This window comes from Lepisosteus platostomus, chromosome 2 (assembly GCF_059453375.1).
Source record: "Lepisosteus platostomus isolate fLepPlt1 chromosome 2, fLepPlt1.hap1, whole genome shotgun sequence".
Classification (NCBI taxonomy): domain Eukaryota; kingdom Metazoa; phylum Chordata; class Actinopteri; order Semionotiformes; family Lepisosteidae; genus Lepisosteus; species Lepisosteus platostomus.
In genome coordinates, this window is record NC_142612.1 from 4,221,669 (window position 1) to 4,241,307 (window position 19,639).

Consider the following 19,639-nt stretch of genomic DNA (forward strand, 5'->3'; position numbering starts at 1 on the left):
GGCTTCATCACTCTGCTCTCCTCCCCACTGAGAGCTGGTGTGTGATGAGCCGACTGGTACATTCTGGCTGCCGTCGCATCATGCAGGTGGGGCTACATATCGGTGGTGATGGAGAGAAGTCCACATTACCTGTAAAGCTCTTTGAGTGGAGTGTCTTGCAGAATGCTATATAAGTGTGTCATTATTATAAAACTGCTATATGGTTTTAAAACCTGAAGTGCCTGACTGGGACAAAAAGCTCAAAACAACCCCTGTATGCATCTAAACAGTAATCAAGCAAAATGGGAGAACTTCACACTATAATGTACATTGTAAAGTATTGCTCTTTATTGCTAGATTAACAAATTAGTGCTACACACACAAAACAAAGTGCAGTTTTTAAGAGCCCCATTAAAATCTCTGTGCTGTACAACTCAATGAAGCTCTTCTGCAGATGCTAACAATTTTGTTTCTTTTCAGATATGAAATTTATTTTAGAAAATGCTTCATACAATGCAATGCAGATCAAAGACAAAACATTGGTGTCAACAGTACTTTCAAGAGGACATCAATTTAAATTTTGAAAAAAAACGACTGTGCCAATATCTAATAGTTAGAATATTGTAACATTTTATTGTTCCCTAATGAATATAGAAATCTTCAGAGCCTGTACTCGGTGTTTGCAATGTCAATCTACTGATAAGTGCAATCACAATCTCTGATTGAATTTCCCTGAAAAGGGAAGTAAGTCTCTGTTACTTAACTGGTTGTCAGCATAATGTCTGAACAGTAGAGGGGGTATGCATTTCATTTATTTCTACAAAGCAAAGACATTTATGGGGATGGCCACCTGGAGAAAAACAAAAAAAAGCTGCTTCTATTTTGGTCTGTTTCCAGTTTTCAGCAAAAAACCAGCCACAATTTATTAACCAGCCAGCACAAGGGAGCTGCTGGTTTTTACAGCTCAGCTGTATTGCTTGTTTATTCTTTTAAGGCTTATGAAACCACGGCCAATTACAAGTGTAAAGTAAACCCGCTGGTGGCTTTTTACATGAACATTGCCTTCAAGTGTCAGACCTTCTGACTTCCACATCTGCTCTGAATTAGCACAACAGCTGTGATATGGAGCTTATACTGCTGTGGATTGCACCCTGAACCAAAGCAAGGCTAAATCAAAGTTTAACACAGCTTCCTTCTTTACTCCAAAGCACAGAGAATCACGAGGGCTGAACACTTGTGAAGAGTCCAGCTCCTTATCAGACCCCCAGTCTTTGCAGAAAACGCTTGGCATCTGCTCTATGTGAAAGCAAAACAGGGATTTGAGATCTCCTCTGAGAGAAGAAGGCTGAAAATACAGTCTGCTGAAGAGTGATTTTACACAACAGGTGTTTCTGCAAGAATAAATGCTTTAAAGTTTCTTAAATACAGTGGAAAAACCAAACAGCTGTTCTTTCCTCGTATAACAGAAACATCTATTCCATGACTCCAAGCTTGTAACTGATTTGGCTAAAGGAAATTGTACTGTCTTTCCTTAAGGCATGTTTCAACCAAAGAATGAGTTACTTATCTGAAAGCCCACAATGCATTGACATCAATTGTCTCGATAATGAGAAACTATAAATAAACAACTGAGAAAGTGAAGTGTTGCAATATTAAGGTTAATCCTGGTAATGGAAGATAATTTCAGGTTTTTCTCATCGGAGATCCCCGAGTATTATGTCAAACCTATTTGACTTAAAACCACCGGTTTTGCAAAGTGTTGATATGGAATATAAACAACGTTGGAGGAACTCAGGTGATTTAGGCGACCAAGATCAACTAGATGGTGTATGTCTTATAAGCAAGATGATAATTGCTTTGTGGAAGTCGTCTTTCGGGAAAACAAGGCCATCTCAACATTACAGCTTTTGAAATTGTGAATGCTATACAGGTACTGTATCTTATAGAATTATAACTTGCAACTTGCGTGATCTTCACACTGCTTCAAGGCAAAGACTACAGAAAAGGCACTGTATGATTAACTGAGAGGGCAAGCGTTGTCTAGACAGGAAGTTTAAGAGGTTTAATTTTCCTTTAGGAAGGGTAGTGTAACACCTTAAAAAAACTGACTGTCTGGAGCGCATCTCACCTTGGTTGGTGGGGAAAGAGTTGTTGAGCTGTTCCATCACCTCCTCCAGACCTGTGCTTGGATCTTGAGATGGACTCAAAAGATCATCTTCGCCTTAAAATAGACATCAATTAAAAAAAATAAATCAATCAACAGCCTACAACTCATTACCTTTAGTGCAAATGCAGCATGCTTGCAGCTGTGAGAACTGCTTATGTGTGGGTCAGCAGCTGTTCAGGTGGTCGGCAAATCCATCTGCAGGCCATGATGATCCATCTGCAGGCCTGGACAGGAGCTGGGACACACCCAGTTGCCAGAGTGCCCACTGAAGTACCGGTGTGACAGATGAGTGAGGAAGGTGGAGCTGAGCCCCCCATGTGTAAATATATACAAAACAACTTAAAGACACGTCATGACCTCTTTAGTAGGTATTTTGATGTCTTTATTGAAACCGTAATGACAGGTTTCCAGCTGATAAACCTTAAAATGTAAAGGTAATCTTGGCCAGGTCAAACTTTTTACTACTGTACAGTGGCTTCATAATGAGAAAATTACGACCAGTTAACACAAAAGCCAACTGTTATTTCCTCACCTCTTCAAAAAAACAGTATCTAAAGCCTGTACATTAGGCAAGTCAATTCCTATTAAAATTCAACAGCATGAATCTACAACATAGAAGAATTCACTTAAATCTGCAGCCACAAGAGGGTATACATATCCATGACAAAACACTTTAAATCCTTCTTAAAAAATCACAAATCCTTTGGCTGCAATAGCATTTATCACACAATTAAGAGGAAAAATAAACACACATCACACAGATGCCTGGTTTCTCGATGTCTTAATGAAAAAAAATGCCGTTCTGAATCCAAGGGTACTTTGTTTTCTGCTGCATGCCCCACAGACATTGTGCTATGGATGAATGGATTTCCAAAATAAGAAAAGTCGAAAACCCTCAAGACTTCGTAAAAATGATCTAATTGAGTTAAATTACTCAATCCAATATGCAATTTGTTAAACAACAACAACAACAACAACAATAAAAAGGGGCTCGTCATTCTTTCAGTCTCTGTTAGCTTTGCATCACAAATTTTCCTGCAGCCCACAGTACAGCTCACGAGTGGTCACTCAGTGTCTCAAGGAATAACCCACTGGACTGCTTCCACGAATAAGTAATAATAATAATAATAATAATAATAATAATAATAATAATAATAATAATAATTGCTTACACGTATATAGCGCTTTTCTGGACACTCCACTCACAGCACTTAACAGGTAATGGGGACTCCCCTCCACCACCAATGTGCAGCCCTACCTGGATGATGCGACAACAGCCATAGTGCGCCAGAACACTCACCACACACCAGCTATTAGTGGGGAGGAGAACAGAGTGATGAAGCCAGTTCATAAATGGGGATTATTAGGAGGCCATGATTGGTAAGGGCCAATGGGAAATTTGGCCAGGACGCCAGGGTTACACCCCTACTCTTTTCGAGAGACGCCCTGGGATTTTTAATGACCACAGAGAGTCAGGACCTCGGTTTTACATCTCATCTGAAGGATATCGCCTGTTTATACTATAGCGTTTCCGTCACTATCCTGGGGCATTAGGACCCATGTGGACTGCAGGGTGAGCGCCCCCTGCTGGCCCCACTAACACCTCTTGCAGCAGCAACCTTAGTTTTTCCCAGGAGGTCTCACATCCAGGTACTGACCAGGCTCACGCCTGCTGAACTTCAGTGGGCTGCCAGCTGTGAGTTGCAGAGTGATATGGCTGCTGTCACCCTGCAGGGTTATAGCATAAGGAGAAGATCACTTTATTGGCCATATACAATTTCTTGTATTAGGAATTAGCCTTTTCACATACCCCAGCTTGCTCTTCATGAGACACACAGACAGGGAGAGAGGCTTGGGGTCAGAGTGCAGGGTCAGCCCCTGGAGCAGCTGGGGTTCAGGGCCTTGCTCAGGGGCCCAACAGAGTAGGATTCCTTTGCCGGCCGTGAGATTCGAACCAGCCACAGGCGCAGATCCTTAGCCGCACATTTTGAAAAAATATGGTGATGGTATGTATCTTGCCTTCTTGTTTTAGTTTCCTCCAAATGCAGCCAGCAATGAGCCAAGGGAAATTTGTCAATGAGAGAACCTACACGAGGGTCAGACAGCACTTCTGTTCCCTCAAGGGGACGACTTTCATTAATATAGACAACAAAAACTCATTTGATAAATGGAATAGACCATAAAGGCTCTGGCTCCCCTGCAACCCTGTATTGGAGAAAGCAGTTAGACGATGGATGGATGGCCCATATCTAGCTCAGTTCAGTTTATTTGTCATATGCACAGATTGACTACAATCCACTGGAGCTAAACAGGTGTGAGAGCCTGGTCAGTACCTGGATGGGGAAACTAAGGCACCTGCTGGAACAAGGTGTTAGTGGAGCCTGTAGGAAGTACTCACCCTGCTGTTTGTGACTCGCCATGGTCATTAAAAATCCCAGGGCATTTCTCGAAAAGAGTAGGAGTGCTACTCTACTTGGTGTCCTAAGCAAATTTCCCCCTGGCCTTTACCAATCATGGCCTCCTAATAATCCCCATTTCTGAACTGGCTTCATCACCCTGTTCTCCTCCTCACTGAGAGCAGGTGTGTGGGGAGAGTACTGGTGCACTCTGGCTGCCGTTGCATCATCCAGGTGGGGCTGGTGGTGGTGGAGGGGAGTCCTAAAGCACTTTGGAGTGGAGTGTCCAGAAAAGTGCTATTTAAATGCAAGGATTATTTATAATTTAAAAGTGCCAGAATTCTGGAGTGATGCTTGGTTTGTTCCCATCTAGGGGGAAGACAGGAGGAAAGCGATTGTCACCTAGTTATTCTCCGTACATTAACTCAGACTTTTAAATCATTTCAGTTCTGCAGGTATTAGATTGAAAACTGCTAGCATCAACCCTAGCACTGAGATGAGACGCTGCTTTGCTTTTGTATTTTTAAACTTCCCCTGTGCTGAAAAAGAGGGACATGTAAATAGTGCAGCAGATGAAAGCCAGTGCAGTGTGCCAGTAAACCATCAAACTGGTACAATCAAACAGATTTCATTTACTCTGCTAACTAAACTCAGCACTGAACCAGCAGTTCTGCAGCAGCTTGATATAAAAATCCGACTGTTGTCAATGATGACTACATGATATCATGCAACAAATTTTAAAGGACAGCTCTGGGATTTGAAAGTTAAAAAAATAAAAGGGGCTTGACTGAATATGTTAAGCAGATTATCACAGCTTTTGCCTGATTCTTAGCAAAGAAGCACAGGGTAAACCATATATCTATTTTATACAAGGAAACTGTAAATGTGATCTTTCATAAATCTTTTTTTACTTTGAACTTAGAAAAAGCTTCTGGAAATTTGATAAACCCTAAAAAGCTAAAAAAACTACAGATAGTAGTTAGTCTTAGTTCATTTATTCCCTGTAAGAAAATGCAGTCTTGAATTGCAATTTCTGAGAATAATTAAAACATGTTTTGAACATTAACAAAAGAACTGAAAGATTTTCATGAACTGCCTGTATTGTAAATTACAGCCCCTAAAAGAATATATCTGACTGAACATACCATAAATCAAAATTTAAATTTGAAAAAATTTGAAAATTTAAAATTTAATCTTAAACCGCAGATTAAGTGAGCTCTCCAGTCTCAGAAAACACCAGATCCTTTGGGGTTAATCAATGGCTATCACTGATTAAACTGAATTGTTTATCAGTATTTAAAGTAGTTAAATATTTAACGACTTTCATTAAAATGTTACATACAAATGTGTTCCTACATTACACGTCAGTCAGAATAAAAAGTAGTTTAATATTTGTAATGATATTCACAATTCTATTCTTGGAGTGTAATGAACTGTGTAGTGAAATAAAAAAACAGCCAAATGTAGAAGTTTAATTTTTTTTTTCTTCAGCTCAGCATGTGAAGTTCAGACTTTAGGGTTAAAAAACCTCAGGCACCAAGTAGTAATTAAAGAAAAATCATAAAATTAGCAGTCCCCCAAATTGCATTTCTTTAGATCACTGAACTAAATCATACTTAATTATAGTTTTGCCTGCTTTTCATTTTCTGTATTAGAGGGGTTACATAATTAGTTACCTTAATCAGAACAGACACAATATACCACCTGTCAACCTCCCTGTGCTCTCAGATAAAAAGACGAAAAGCACAGCGGTGTTCCTGGCTTAAGCACAAGTGTGCAGCACTGATGACAGGAATGCACTTTCCACAGGGATTGTTTTCCCAGTCTCTCTTTCAAGCTTCTTTTCATGCAATTAAACCAAATGTGCTCTGGCTTAAAAAAAAAATCAATCACCCTATCTCACGAAACATTATTTTAGACAAAAGGCGTAGGAGACCTCTCGTACGGACTGGCTTTCTGAAAGCTTCACTGGTGCACAGAGCCTCAGACTCAGCTCATTTGTGATGATGAAGAAATATCGTCGGCAGGCTTATTGTTTTTGAGGGGGCGTGTGGGTGCAGGTGTCAGAAAGTGTCGGGGGGAAGGCGCCAAACCCGCCGAGCCCGCTCTCGTCTTACCCATGGTGTCTGTGGTCTGGCTGCCGACGACGCGGACCAGCATGGGCTGGCTGCTGTCCGAGCGCTGCGAGGAGGTAGACGGCGACGAGACGGTGGTGCCGTTGACCTTGGCCTCTGCCTGGGGCTGGAACGAGACAAGCAGGACCCGTTGAAGCTGCGCTCTCCTTGCCCTTTTCCTTTTGGTACCGTAAAATGTAACAGAGAACTGTTATCATGTGCAGTAGGGAGCCGCTGACTGGGGCTCTGTGATACAAAGAGAAGAGCACTTTATTGGCCATGTACAATTTCTTGTATAAGGAATTTATCTTTTGCAGACCCCAGCTTGCTCTCCATGAGACACCACAGACAGGGAGAGAAGCTGGGGGTCAGAGATCAGGGTCAGCCATTTATACGGTGCCCCCAGAGCAGTTGGGGTTAAGAGGGGCCCAACGGAGTAGGATTCCTCCGCCGGCCATGGGATTCGAACTGGCAACCTTCTGGCCACAGGCGCAGATCTTTAGCAACAGAGCCACCGCTCCGCCCCATAAAGTGCACATTACTTCCCCAAATCACACACTGTTCTGCTATTGGGTTTGAAATCACATGGTCGCTTTGTTCTTCTGTTCGCTTCTCAGTACTGGGTCTGACATTTTTGCTGCGGGTTGGACATCAGGATGCTGCACAGATTTACTGGTCCTGGCCTAGAGGTGATATAGAACTCTAGAAAGCTCACCAATGGATCTGCAGTGGCACCGAGCCGAAAGAATGGCTGAATAAACCTCACAATGACTCCATTTGAGCAGCAGAATCCAAGACCGCAGTTTACACCCAGCTCGCAGAAAAAGCGAGACAGTTTGAGAGCTGGGGAGACATGCATGATCTGTGCACTATCCTCAGGGGACTGGTCGTCCACCAGATGATTCCTGAAGTACTAACTGCCCTTCTCAATATACTGCAGGAGATATAGTAGTAATGGTGTTAGTACTACTAGTTGAAAGAACATCAACAAAACAATTTTATGAAGTGACTTTAATAAAAATTATATCAAAAGTGTTGTACAATTATAAAAAGATCAGAAGAAAAACTAAAACACAAGATAAGGGAATAAGAGGTAATTCCTCAACGTACATATATTAATATACATAATAAAAACTTTAGAACACCAGTTCAAACAAATAAGTTTTAAGGCGAAATTTGGAAACTTAAAATTGATACTCAGAATTCCTGATTTCATAAGTAAGGATATTCTCAAAATGCACAGCAGAACCTACAGATAATCTAGTCTTCCATATCACACAGTCTGTAGGCATGTTCAAGAGCCGAGTAAGAGACCACTGTCACAGGACTGGAGGATGGACAGGACTGGTGCGAGGGATTTCAGTAGGTCAGACGTGTAAAGGGGAGCGACTCCCTTCATGGTCTTACAAGTCGAGAGCGATATACTGTGAATCTACATGAAAGTCAACAGGGTACGGGAGTCAACACAGGGGTTTCCAGAAAAAAGTGGTTATGTGTTCACCAGAAGAAGACCTTGTCAGACCTGTTCCTGCTGAGGTCTGATCATTCTGGGGTTTGTGCAAAATGTTCCTAAATAAATCAAGAGAAATTACTTTCACGTCAGGTGTGCTTTGTGAGTTAATCTTCGAATCATCGGTGCAAAGATGACAATTCACAGCGTGACATCAAAACATGTGGTGAAGTGCAAAACATAGACATCTTTAGCAGGAGGAGTCCTAGTTTGAAGCTAGTTTGAGAGCAACCGAACCAGGTACACTTTCCTGCCAAGCAACAATAGAGAGCCCCCAAGCCTGACGCTATCAATATATCATTATCATCCTTGATGAGGTCTGCTCAGTGTACCGAAGCAGCCTGAACACCGACTGAACAGGGTCTTAACAGCAGATAATTGCTGCTCTCCATGCTGAAAATGTTTGAACATGAATAGCAGGTTTAAATGAGACCAGCGATTACTTATGCATCTTGGGTTAGTTTTTCTCAGCATGGTGTCACAGCTGCAATTTGAAGTTCTGGGTAATAATCCACCAGAATTCAAGGACTAGTTGATGACTTGTACCGTACCTGGGTAAAGTCATGAATACTAGTAAACTCAAACATCAGCTGGATCACAGTATGAGTGTACGGGTTGATGCGTAAGCAGTGGAAACACGGGGACAGCTACCGTGTTGTTTAAGACAGCCTGGTGGTACAGGGTTACTGTACCTGTTCCAGCAGTTGTCTCAGTCTGTGGAGCTGGGACTCTAGCTGCTTGTTGTGATCTTCCAAAATCTGCATCCTAGCCTCCAGGCGTCCTTTGTGCTGCCGCAGGAGTTTGGCCTCGGCAATGAGCTCCGCATCTCTGGGACTCTGGGGCGATACGGGCAGCATCTCCGGGGGCGAGGGCAGAGGGGACAGCCCCTTGTGGTCATGAGCCTGCTTCAGCCGGTCGTACTCTGCCTGCAGACTCCTGGGAAAGAGAGAGAGAGAGAGTTGGGGAGAGCAGGAAACAGCAATGCATACATTGTACAGTATACACATTTCCACTATAGTGTAATAAAGGCGCTGTCCTTCGCATGAAATGTAAAACCGAGGACCTGAATCTCTGTGGTTATTAAAAATCCCAGGGCGTTTCTCGCAAAGAGTAGGGGCGTTACCCCGGCGTCCTGGCCAAACTTCCCACTGGCCTTTACCAATCATGGCCTCCTAATAATCCCCATCTCTGAACTGGCTTCATCACTGCTCTCCTCCCCACTGAGAGCTGGTGTGTGGGGAGAGTATTTAAGCACTCTGCCTGCCATCTAGTCATCCACAGGTGGGGCTGCACACTGGTGGTGGTGGAGGGGGTCCCCGTTACCTATAAAGGGCTTTGAGTGAAGTGTCCAGAAAAGCGCTATACAAGTGGAAGCAATTATTAATTATCATTGTCTATATGTACTGTCTGAGGCAAATGCTTTATTCAGATTGAAAAGGCATGCCCTTTCAGCCCACTTCGGTAAGTTGATTTATTTTTCTAAGTTCTGCTAATGTGGGATATTTGAGATATATTTGGACAAGAAATATTTAGCATAGGAAATTAATGCAGGAGTTTCATTTATTTATTTTTTGACTGCGAAAGCATATAGTTATTGTATTAAACAACTCCTAGAAAGTTATACAGGAGACGTTGTTTAAAAGTCACACTTAACGAACATACAACAAATATCCACTGGCTCAACACAGCATTTAAGGCTGACTTGCAGGTGGGCATTGTCCATATTAACAGTAGAATTCTAAAAAATTAAACAGACTAAAAAAGATAAATTAATGTCACAAAACTCACAAAAATAAAGTGTGAGGATACTTTAGCTTTTCAAAGAACTCCCCTTAAAAATAATAAAATCCCAGTTAATAGAGATCAGATCACTTTATTGGCCATTAACAATTTATTGTATTGGGAATTTGTTTTTTTGCATACCCCAACCTGCTCCCCACACAGTTGGGGTTAAGGGCCTTGCTCAGGGGCCCAGCGGAGTAGGATTCCTCTGCCGGCCACGGGATACAAACCAGCAACCTCCAGCCACAATTATTTCCTACATTACTTATTTGTGATCTGGACGGTATCTTGGAAGTCCTTAAAATCTTCTTTTTAATTCTAAGATTACAAATCAGATTTAAATACTCGTGAACAGCTGTATAGTAGTATTTCAGAATAATGCTCTTCCTGTTTCAGCCCCCAAATTCTCTTCTTAATGAGCTGTTAAAGATAGCTTTCTAATTGTGGCAAAGGCATTTACAAGATTACACTTTCAAAAATATAATACTAATTATGTATTGTCGGATACTTATCTCCATATTGTTTTAAAGGTCCAGAATCTTCATGGCGTACGTGAGTAATTATATTCTTCTTTGGGATTCAATTAAAAAAACTCCTGTAATATTCTTGTACTGTGCCGAAGAGATTTTTTTAACTACATCATGCTTTGCTTGGACGTACTCAAGCACCTTGAAGCACCACCACTAACAGATTTCAATTCGCACCGCGTGTGTGGAGATTGGTCCCCAATAAAATCGCAGAAGGAGACAGGGAGGAAGAGCATTCAAATGACTGAAGCGGAGATCCCCCCCTCAGCGCTCCGAGCTCCTCAGTGACCCTTCCTGGATGAGAAGGACCACACTCCGGCTCACTGAGCCGCTCAGCCCCCCTGGCGGCGGGAAAGCCGCTCACTGACTTGTTCTCCTCCTCCAGATCGCTGAGGACCCTCTCGAGTTCGCCCCTCTCCTCGCCCTCCAGGGAGATGAGGATCTGCGCCGGGCTGCGGGGCTGGCTCAGCGGGGACTCCTGGTTCAGGCTTTGGCAGTAATGCTGGATAAGCAAATGTTCATCATCGCTGCAATGAGAGGAAAGGGGTTGAGCACACCAATCGAGACTTTAATCACCTCGTTTCGTCCTCAGGGGGTAATTGGTGCTGATAACGAGACATTGATAAAGATATGGTCCTCTCCCCGCTCACCTCGAAAGCCAGCCCTTGCGCTAGACTGGCCTAGAATGTTTAAACAAACAGGATTATATGTGTGAACATACTTAAAGCAAAAGACTGATATTGTAGTGCTCCCCATTCCTTTAATATTGCTAGAGAAAGCACTTTGCTGTGCCAGGGGATGCATTCCATTGAGCCTCCAAAATTCCCTGTGAAGACACATTATATAGGAATCTTTTAGATTCTCACTGTCAGACAAGTTGAATTGCAGACACCATACAAGATTGAGCTGCAGGCAGAAGCTCCAGCTCTAATAGACAAACTACTTTGTATGCAACTACTTTTGATATATCAAGTCAATATTTTGTATTTAACTGTATGTAATATGTTAAAATGGGTTGTGCAGAAACAATAAAATGCATCTTTGATCCTGCTTTAAAATATTTTGTGAGATAATTAAAAGCAGGGGTCTTTTACTCCTCTGCATTTTTATGAGGGTAGACAGCGTTTCACTTTGCAGCGAAAATATTTCTGCTCCAGCCAATGAAACGAAGAATGAACTATAATTAAATGTAATAATTCAATTAAAATTGGGATTGTATTTTATGCATACATAGCTTTGAAAGCTGCTTGGTCACTTAGGTAGAGCTACACAGTATTTCACTTGACAGTCACCTCTGCGATACTCGTGCTCCTTCGCAATTAAAACTTTTTTTTTCCTGTTTGATTACAATAAAGACAAGCTTGACCTACTGGGCCAAACCTATTTCCTACATGCTTGCTCTTTATAATATGACAAAGTAAGCGAACTGTGCGTTTAATGAAAATAACAGATTCATGCCCGTACTTTGAACACTTTTATGAAATCATTATAAAAACAATTCTCTAATTATTTTTCATTAGTATAACTGAGATTTAAAAAAAATGAACAATCTTTGTTTTAATCTTTAATCAACATCACATTCTGACAAAAAATATTGTTTCCTATAAAATGCTTCCTATGCATTTTTATTTTTATCATTTATTGTAGAAAACAAATACTGTATCAGAACTATAATATAAAATAACACCACGGGACCTCCCAACACAAAGCTTTTCTGCAGCACTGGTTTTCTCCCAGTGCCGAGCAGGTGCTGTAAGATGTTAAAGTCTGGAAGATGCAGTCTGCTGTGCAGACTGGAGACAGGCAGGGGAGTACAGGTTGCCGGGGGGCTTGCTGTGCCACTTAGTGAACTACTGAATCTCTGGTGGTGACTGGTACATTTATTCTTAAGTCAAATGTCAGGCTCAGCTCTTGGCTGGGTATTCACTGCAGGCCGATTTGTCTGCTGCATTACTCCTAAGTTTCTTCAGAAAGAAACAAAGAGGGAACTGAAAATAAGTCTCATCTTATAAAGTTTTATTTCCTGTAAAATACATCTTGCTCTATTTGTCTGACTGTACACCAACAGCAGGTAATGAGGTCAAGTATGGACAACAGTCATTGCACAACAGTATCTTAAGATAAGTAGGTACAGTATTACTGTGCAAGTGTATATATGGAAAGTATATGTACACACATCAACGTATAGCCATATTTTGGGAAACCATGCATAGGCACACAAACACAATTCCAGCAGAAAAAAGAAGCAAACAGTGGCATCAGAACCTACATGCTTTCATTGGGTGAGATGCTGTCGTTGAGATAAGATCCATTTCGGTTCTCCATTTCTGCTAGCCTGTTGGTATTGGAAGCAAAACAAAAGACATGTTACAATGAGAAGTGAACAGCATGTTTAAACGGGCAAGAGAAACGTTCTAAAATAACATGGTGTGCGCACAGAGTATGTGAAGATTCAAAATTGAAGGATGTTTGTCAACAGAGAGAAAACCTTGGGAGTGAGCTCCCTCCACACACAAACAACTCTCCATCCGATCTGCATCCCTTCCTGTTGAACACCCAATTCAGTTTACACCACTGCAACCCACCCTGGGGAGAACTCAGGAATACAGTCTTGCCTGGTCCCAACTCTTGAAACTAAGCAAGGTTTTAAACACGTTTTAAGGAAGCAGGTGTCTGCTTCTCTTCTTTGGCACCATCAGGCGGATGCTCAGAAAGACAAGTCAGCTTCAGTCTTTTTTTTTTTACCTCTGTCCCGAAAGAAAAAAATGAACCTTCTGTGGCTGGAACTAAAGAAACAGCAACCTGCTGAGGGCATGCTTCAGCTCACAATGGGCTGTGTTTGTAAGGTAGGCCTGGGGTAGTCATCTAGTTTGAATTTCAAGGACAACTACTCTTCTTTCTCATACACTTTAAATGGTACAGAAAGCTTTTGAATTTGCATCTTTTTGCAATTCACTGCCCTAACCAATTTAGCCAAAATCGGCTCATTTAAATTCAGATCAGATTAACTTTGAAGGCGAAAGCTGCATGCTGCAATGGACAAGTTCCGGAAGCTGGAGGTTGGAGGACCAGCAGGAGAGCTCTTGGCTTCTAGGTCTGTGCTTTCCCCCAGACAGTCTTTGACTGAAGTATCTTATTCCAGCATGATGATCGAATGCCTTTTTAGATTAGATTACTATGCCGGAGTAAGGTGTCAAAAACAACAAGAAAAAAGGAACGAAGAACAAGTTTTAGTCTGTGTGCGTTTTTACAGGGCTACTTCCATGACAGTTCACAGCACATTTAACCACAATCTCTTGCTCTAACAGTGTTCTTGCTCTTGGCTGTTGATGTCTAGACAGTCTTGACAGGAACAAGCTTCCAGCTCCCAGGTATTTTTTCTGGTTTTGTGTTTTAAATAAATGAACAGAAAAACATAGAAATCAAGTATGCCAGCTAATGAGTAAGAGTTATGAATTTATAATGAACTATCCAAGCCATGCAAAATAAGAAAGACACGTTTCAAGCAGGCTTTGATCTTAGACTACAGACTGCTGACAAAGCATGATGATTTCATGTCTTTTAACTGAAACCCTGGGATAAACTGTCCTTGGTAAATACTTTTCTCCAATTTTGCTGGCTACAGCAAGTGTAAAATATTAAACACACATGAGATTCTGTTGTATGTTCATGGAGAAAAAGCTGCAGGGGATGATGTCATGGGACTGTGTCACCAGAACTACAATATTTCTTTAAATCGTGTGCAAATTTCCTATCTTTTTATACTCTACTTTAGAAATTTGATCTAATTTAATCTAGATTTTAATACAGAAACCTAAAAGTTATAAAAGTCTCTTTTTTGATCTTATAATTGCAATATTTGGCCCGGCAGGACAGCAGGGAAGCTTTCTTTATATTCTGTGAATAAATCACTTTAGGAAATGCAAGACACAAATCTTTCTTTCAAAGATACAGTGACTGAGAAAATGGATCATTTCTATGTGTAGAAGCCCTTTTATATGAAAACAGATGTTAAAATGCAGAGTGATCACATATTTCTGAAAAATCTGTGGAATTTTATTCAGTATAACCCTAATTTGTGCAGTCATAGTCTGAGATGAAGCTGTGATTTTCAAGCAAAATTCATCCTGCAAAGCTCAGTTCATTACAAAGTTGTAATGCAGTTAAGGACTACTTGACTGGCCTGGCTATGTTCAGTATGTGCCAATACCTCACAAAATCATAAGTATAAAGATATACTTCTAGTATTATCAATTCTAGCTATTATTTCTTACAAAAAATCAATACATAGTTTATATGTCCTTTATTTTAGGCCTTTATTTTTTATTTTTAAGGAATTACATTTTTGATTGGAGATACAAAAGTTATTATTTTTTTATTATTCAGCTAGCTTCAAGTGCACAATGGTAAATCTATATAATTAACACTTTTCTGCATATAAGAAAAAAACATGCTTGATGTTCAACTCTCTACACTTATTTCATTTTGAGAACTGCCTGGCTTTAAGACGGCAACAAAACTCTGTTGAGCACAACTCAGTCTGCTTGCCCATACAGATCCAGCTTTGGAGAGAGGGCAGTATTCCTTCCCTGCCCTTAGCATGTAAAGGATAATTGGATCCACTGAGAGAGTACAAAAATAATTTACCACATGCAGCACAGGAATTCACTGAAGTGATTTTTTAAGTAGTTTGATCAGATCCTAATAAACGAGACAGAGAGAGGAAATTGTATCACAGGTTTATTTGCCATAAATTGCCTCTCCAAGCCTAACCATAAGGGTGAGGACGACAGACTGCCCCACACACACCTCTCTGTAGGAAATGAGCACAGGTGCTGCTGTGAGGTTGAAGATAATGTGATGGAGGAGTGTGAGAGAGATGCACAAAGGGAAGTTAAGTGATATATTTACATGATGTAGGAGAGAGGAAGTGGGTGAGATTAGGATCTCACCTTCCCCTGAATTTCTGTTTCATAACACCATCACTAATTCTACACTTTTTCTCAGTCTTTGCATGAAAAAATGGCAATGCTGTACAAACTCCTCAAACAAGAAATAAAAAGGGATTAAGGCAGTACCTACTGGAATGTATTGACTAATGTGATTCACATATTTTTAAAATAAAGAGTACAGTGCTTCTTAAGCTTGGTAACTTGGGTACTTCAACATCAAAGATGAAACCAAGGGGTTTTTGTTGTTGCTCAGCATTAGATTAGCATTAGGTAATGCATTTACTAGATTAAACACAATGAGTTACAGAATCACTTCAAAAACTGTGCGAGTACTTGCACTATAGTTTCCCATTGTGAAATTGTGAGACTGCAGCTCAACAGCATGTGTTAATCACTATCTTTAAGGGGTTGTAATCTGTGTTCCCACCTCAGGATGAGACAGTTTAATGTTAAAAAAAACAGCAGCAGATCCTCCAGATAAAACTCACTGTAGCTCTCTACTTGTATACAGTGATAAGCACTGCAGCTTTGGTCACTAAAATTTTAATTGACAGAACATTAAAATTCTCTCTAGGGTACTGAAGTGTTATTTTGACAAAAAAGCTAAACATATTATCTTTTCATAACCACCAATTCTGCACTTTTTGATAATGCATCTTGGTAATCTATGAGAGAAAGCAATTTATAAACTGCTCAGCAGCACAATTAGCGTGGCGTTTGTAGGAGTGCAGCATGAATAAACATGATTTTAACTGCAGTCTTGTGGCTAGCCTGAATAACTCAATTTGCTCTGACAGTCTATAAGGCAAGTTATGGCAAAAGGAAACGCTTGAGAAAGAAACAATTAAGACTTTAATTTTCTAGTGTGTGAGTGGGGCAGCACGATGATGACATGGCAGTTAGCACTAATGCCTCACAGCTCACTGGTCCTGGTGTGATTTCAGACTGGGGTGCCTATAGTGTGGATGCTCTCAAGGGGCTCTGCTTTCCTCCCTGCGTTCAAAGTCATGGTGGCTTGGCGTCTCTAAATTGCCCCCATGTGGATGTGTACACACAGCCCCTGTACTGGAATGAATACGAGCCCCATGAATCTCAAACTTTAAACTGACCTTTTTTCTGGTTGTTTTTTAAAAGCATTTCTGAACTTTTACCGAATACATGCAGCTCACCTGCTAGCATAATGCTCGATTCTTGAATGCGTATCATCATGTGACAGCTGAGGGGACGATGTAGGTCTGTAAAAGGAAGACAGAAATCTTCTGTAATGACAAGCTTGGAGGCAGCAACATTCTACCTTATAGCATTATGAATAAATTTCAAGGTTATCATTACCCTTTTCTCTAAATAAACTGAATCCCTACTGGGCACCAAAAGCAACCACTTATTACTACAAATGTACAAACCTAATATCAGGGAAAATGACAATTACTTCTGTATGAGGTGCACATTTTAATGAACAGAGATAACGAAAATAAATTCATTATGCTGACTGTCATTTGTCATGACTAGGGTTGACCCACAAGGTCTACCGAAAAAGCCACAGCCTAGAAGCATGAGGCACATGGCCACCAGTGAGAGCAATAGATTTGAGGGCAACTGTGACAAGTTTCTCATCTCTCAAGAAGCCCAGTGTTGTACGATTTACATGAGGATGTACGCAATCCTGCTATTGTGTCAGAATGCCAGGTAGCTATCAATGCAGAGCTGTGCAGTCTAGTTGCTAACAAGTCACTAGACCTCTGGTACACTGAGACCAGTCACTCCTGCCCAGAATTATACACTTAAGACTATCTATGATACCAATGACTACCACGGTAATCTGCCATTCAGCATCATACTCCCAGACAGCCATCAGTGTGGTCTGCACAAAACCTCCAAAAGGAGACTCGGCTTCTCCCTTTGAAAGTCCACCTGAGGTGTTCTCACCTGACAACAGTGGTCCCCTGTTATGTGTTTGTTTTCTTTATTTTCACTAGACTTGGCATTTATCAGGTTAAAGCTCCTCATCACCTTTTCCCAATCAACCCTCTCACGCATTTAGTGCTTGAGCAACAGTGCTAGTCATGATTGATCGGTTAATCACAATGATACCAAAAACATTTAATCAACAGCAAAAAAACAAAGGTCCGTCTAAAGAGATGCACGCATATAGTGAATATAGTTTCTTTTGATGCTCAGTATAGCAACTTGCATCTTTGATTTTGCATGTGTTCATATACCATGTTGCTTGTACCTTAATAACCATTATTCTAATTATGTCTCTATACTTAATCAATATCAAAACATCTCTGTCAAGAGGCACACTCTAAATTAATTACAGATGAATTTTCAGTCTCACTTCCACTCCAGTATGGAGCTGGGGGGATATGTAAAACCTCAGATAATTTTATACTGCTAGGCTAATTCTAAATACTAAACTGAAGATTTATTTTCTTAAAAATGGGATTTAGAATCTTGTTCCAATTTAAAAAGGGGGGAAATAAAAGATTTCCTCCACGGAAATTCTATCGCACCAGTGACATACTAAACTGACCGACTTATGCTTGAAAGAGCTGATCCATTTCTGAACACAACAAAGTCCGCTCACGTTCGAGGCTGGAAATTCACTTGGAGTAACTTCAGTGGGTTGGCTATTCAGCGCTGTGTTCAGCACTCTGCTAACTCACATACTGACATCTGAGTGCTGCCAAAGTTCACTTGGGGCCCAGAGGAACATCGCACTGGCCTTTGGAATTCAAAAGGGAAGGATTTTTTTTTTCACACAGAGGTAAATGCTGGATTTTAAAGTACAGTGCAGTCCAGTTATCTGGTACCTCTTGTGAACATCTACTGTATATTGATTTTATATCAGTAGTTACTTCTCCCAAGTAATGTGTGTTTTATAAAAAAAAAACAGAAAAAAACAATAAACGTGTTAATTGCTTTATGGCACTATATCCTGCACCGGAAAGGTAAAAAAAGCTTGTCCGTGTTTTGTATTATTGTTACTTTCTCTATGGACCATACAGACTAGACCACCTTTCTGTTCTGTAATTGTGTAATTGCAATCAAATGCACGTTACTGCACACACTAATAGATTTTTATAGGAAAATAGTCAAATAGAGCATGAAAGGTCCTGGAGGAAATGTCCTCTAAAATGCTTTGTCCTAAAACAGCTAATGAATTTTAAAATGGGCTTAATTAATTGTTGTTTTTGGAGCCCTGCCCATTAATCAACTTGTAGTGGGGGCAATCTCTTAAAATAATTTCAAATTGCACCAGGTTTCATGCAACCAGAACAGATAATCCCCAGAAAAACATCAATATTTACATCACACAACATGGGAAGTAACCTGTAACTGTCACAGAGCGTTTGTGAATTTTCTAAGAGCTGAGCCACGGTTCGTCTATTTCTTTTGCTTATTTGGACTTGCAGTTGTACACCTCAATTACACACAGTGTGGTTATTAACTCCTGAAGTGTTCCAGGGCTCAAATCAATAATCCTGTTAAGGGAACGCAGGGTCTGTATAGATATTTAGGAGAAAAGTTGACATTGTTTGCTTGCAAGAAACTCACTTGTTAAAGATGTGGTGCATTTCCAAAATAACACCAAATGATTACATCCCCCACTGCACCAAGAAAACGAGGGAGAGTGATTATTCTTGTTAATGACTACTGAATGTAAAGGTCTGTTCTGTGAGAAGTACTTCAGAAGGGAGGTTTTATTATGCGCTAATGCAGCTGAATAATGTGTTAGTGAGTTCTGTCTGGCAGTTGTAAATGCGCCAAATGATTTTGATGCATGTTTTTGACTGGATAAAAAATCCAGTTTGCTGATTCTCCTGCTTGGCTATAATTTCTGAGTACTGCTGTTGTATAATTTGACTTTAAAACATATCAAAGGTTACAAACAACAGAAGGTCATTCGGCACATCTGACCAATTTGGGTTAAGGTTAAAATGCATTTAGTCACATCTCATTTTCAACCTCATATTCTTATTAAAATACTCAATTGGTGAATTACACCTATTTTCAGCATGGCACAGATTCTTCAGTAGAATGCACTTCTATTTCTAGTAATATCAAGAAATGTGTGTGCAGTAGAGAATATTTGTTTCAGATCATGCTCCTGTAGCATAGTTTCAATTTCTTAAAGATACTGAAAGGGCTAAATACTGGAGGTTTATTAATACTTTTTTTAAAGGGAAGTGTTTGTGCAGCAGCTAGAAG

The 19,639-nt window shown here is 40.6% G+C and overlaps 1 protein-coding gene across 13 annotated transcripts in view; it reads right to left on the reverse strand.

Moving 5' to 3' along the window:
- dmd (dystrophin) overlaps positions 1 to 19,639 on the reverse strand; it is a 728,682-nt gene that overhangs the window by 6,019 nt on the left and 703,024 nt on the right. For all 13 annotated transcript variants that reach the window (XM_088646795.1, XM_088646880.1, XM_088646889.1 and 10 more), the window contains 6 exons: positions 16,597 to 16,662; positions 12,745 to 12,810; positions 10,844 to 11,002; positions 8,859 to 9,102; positions 6,660 to 6,783; positions 2,108 to 2,200 (listed from right to left, as the gene is read on the reverse strand). In XM_088646795.1, coding sequence (XP_088502921.1) covers positions 2,108 to 2,200; positions 6,660 to 6,783; positions 8,859 to 9,102; positions 10,844 to 11,002; positions 12,745 to 12,810; positions 16,597 to 16,662 — 752 coding nt within the window. The remainder of the gene's footprint in view (positions 1 to 2,107; positions 2,201 to 6,659; positions 6,784 to 8,858; positions 9,103 to 10,843; positions 11,003 to 12,744; positions 12,811 to 16,596; positions 16,663 to 19,639) is intronic.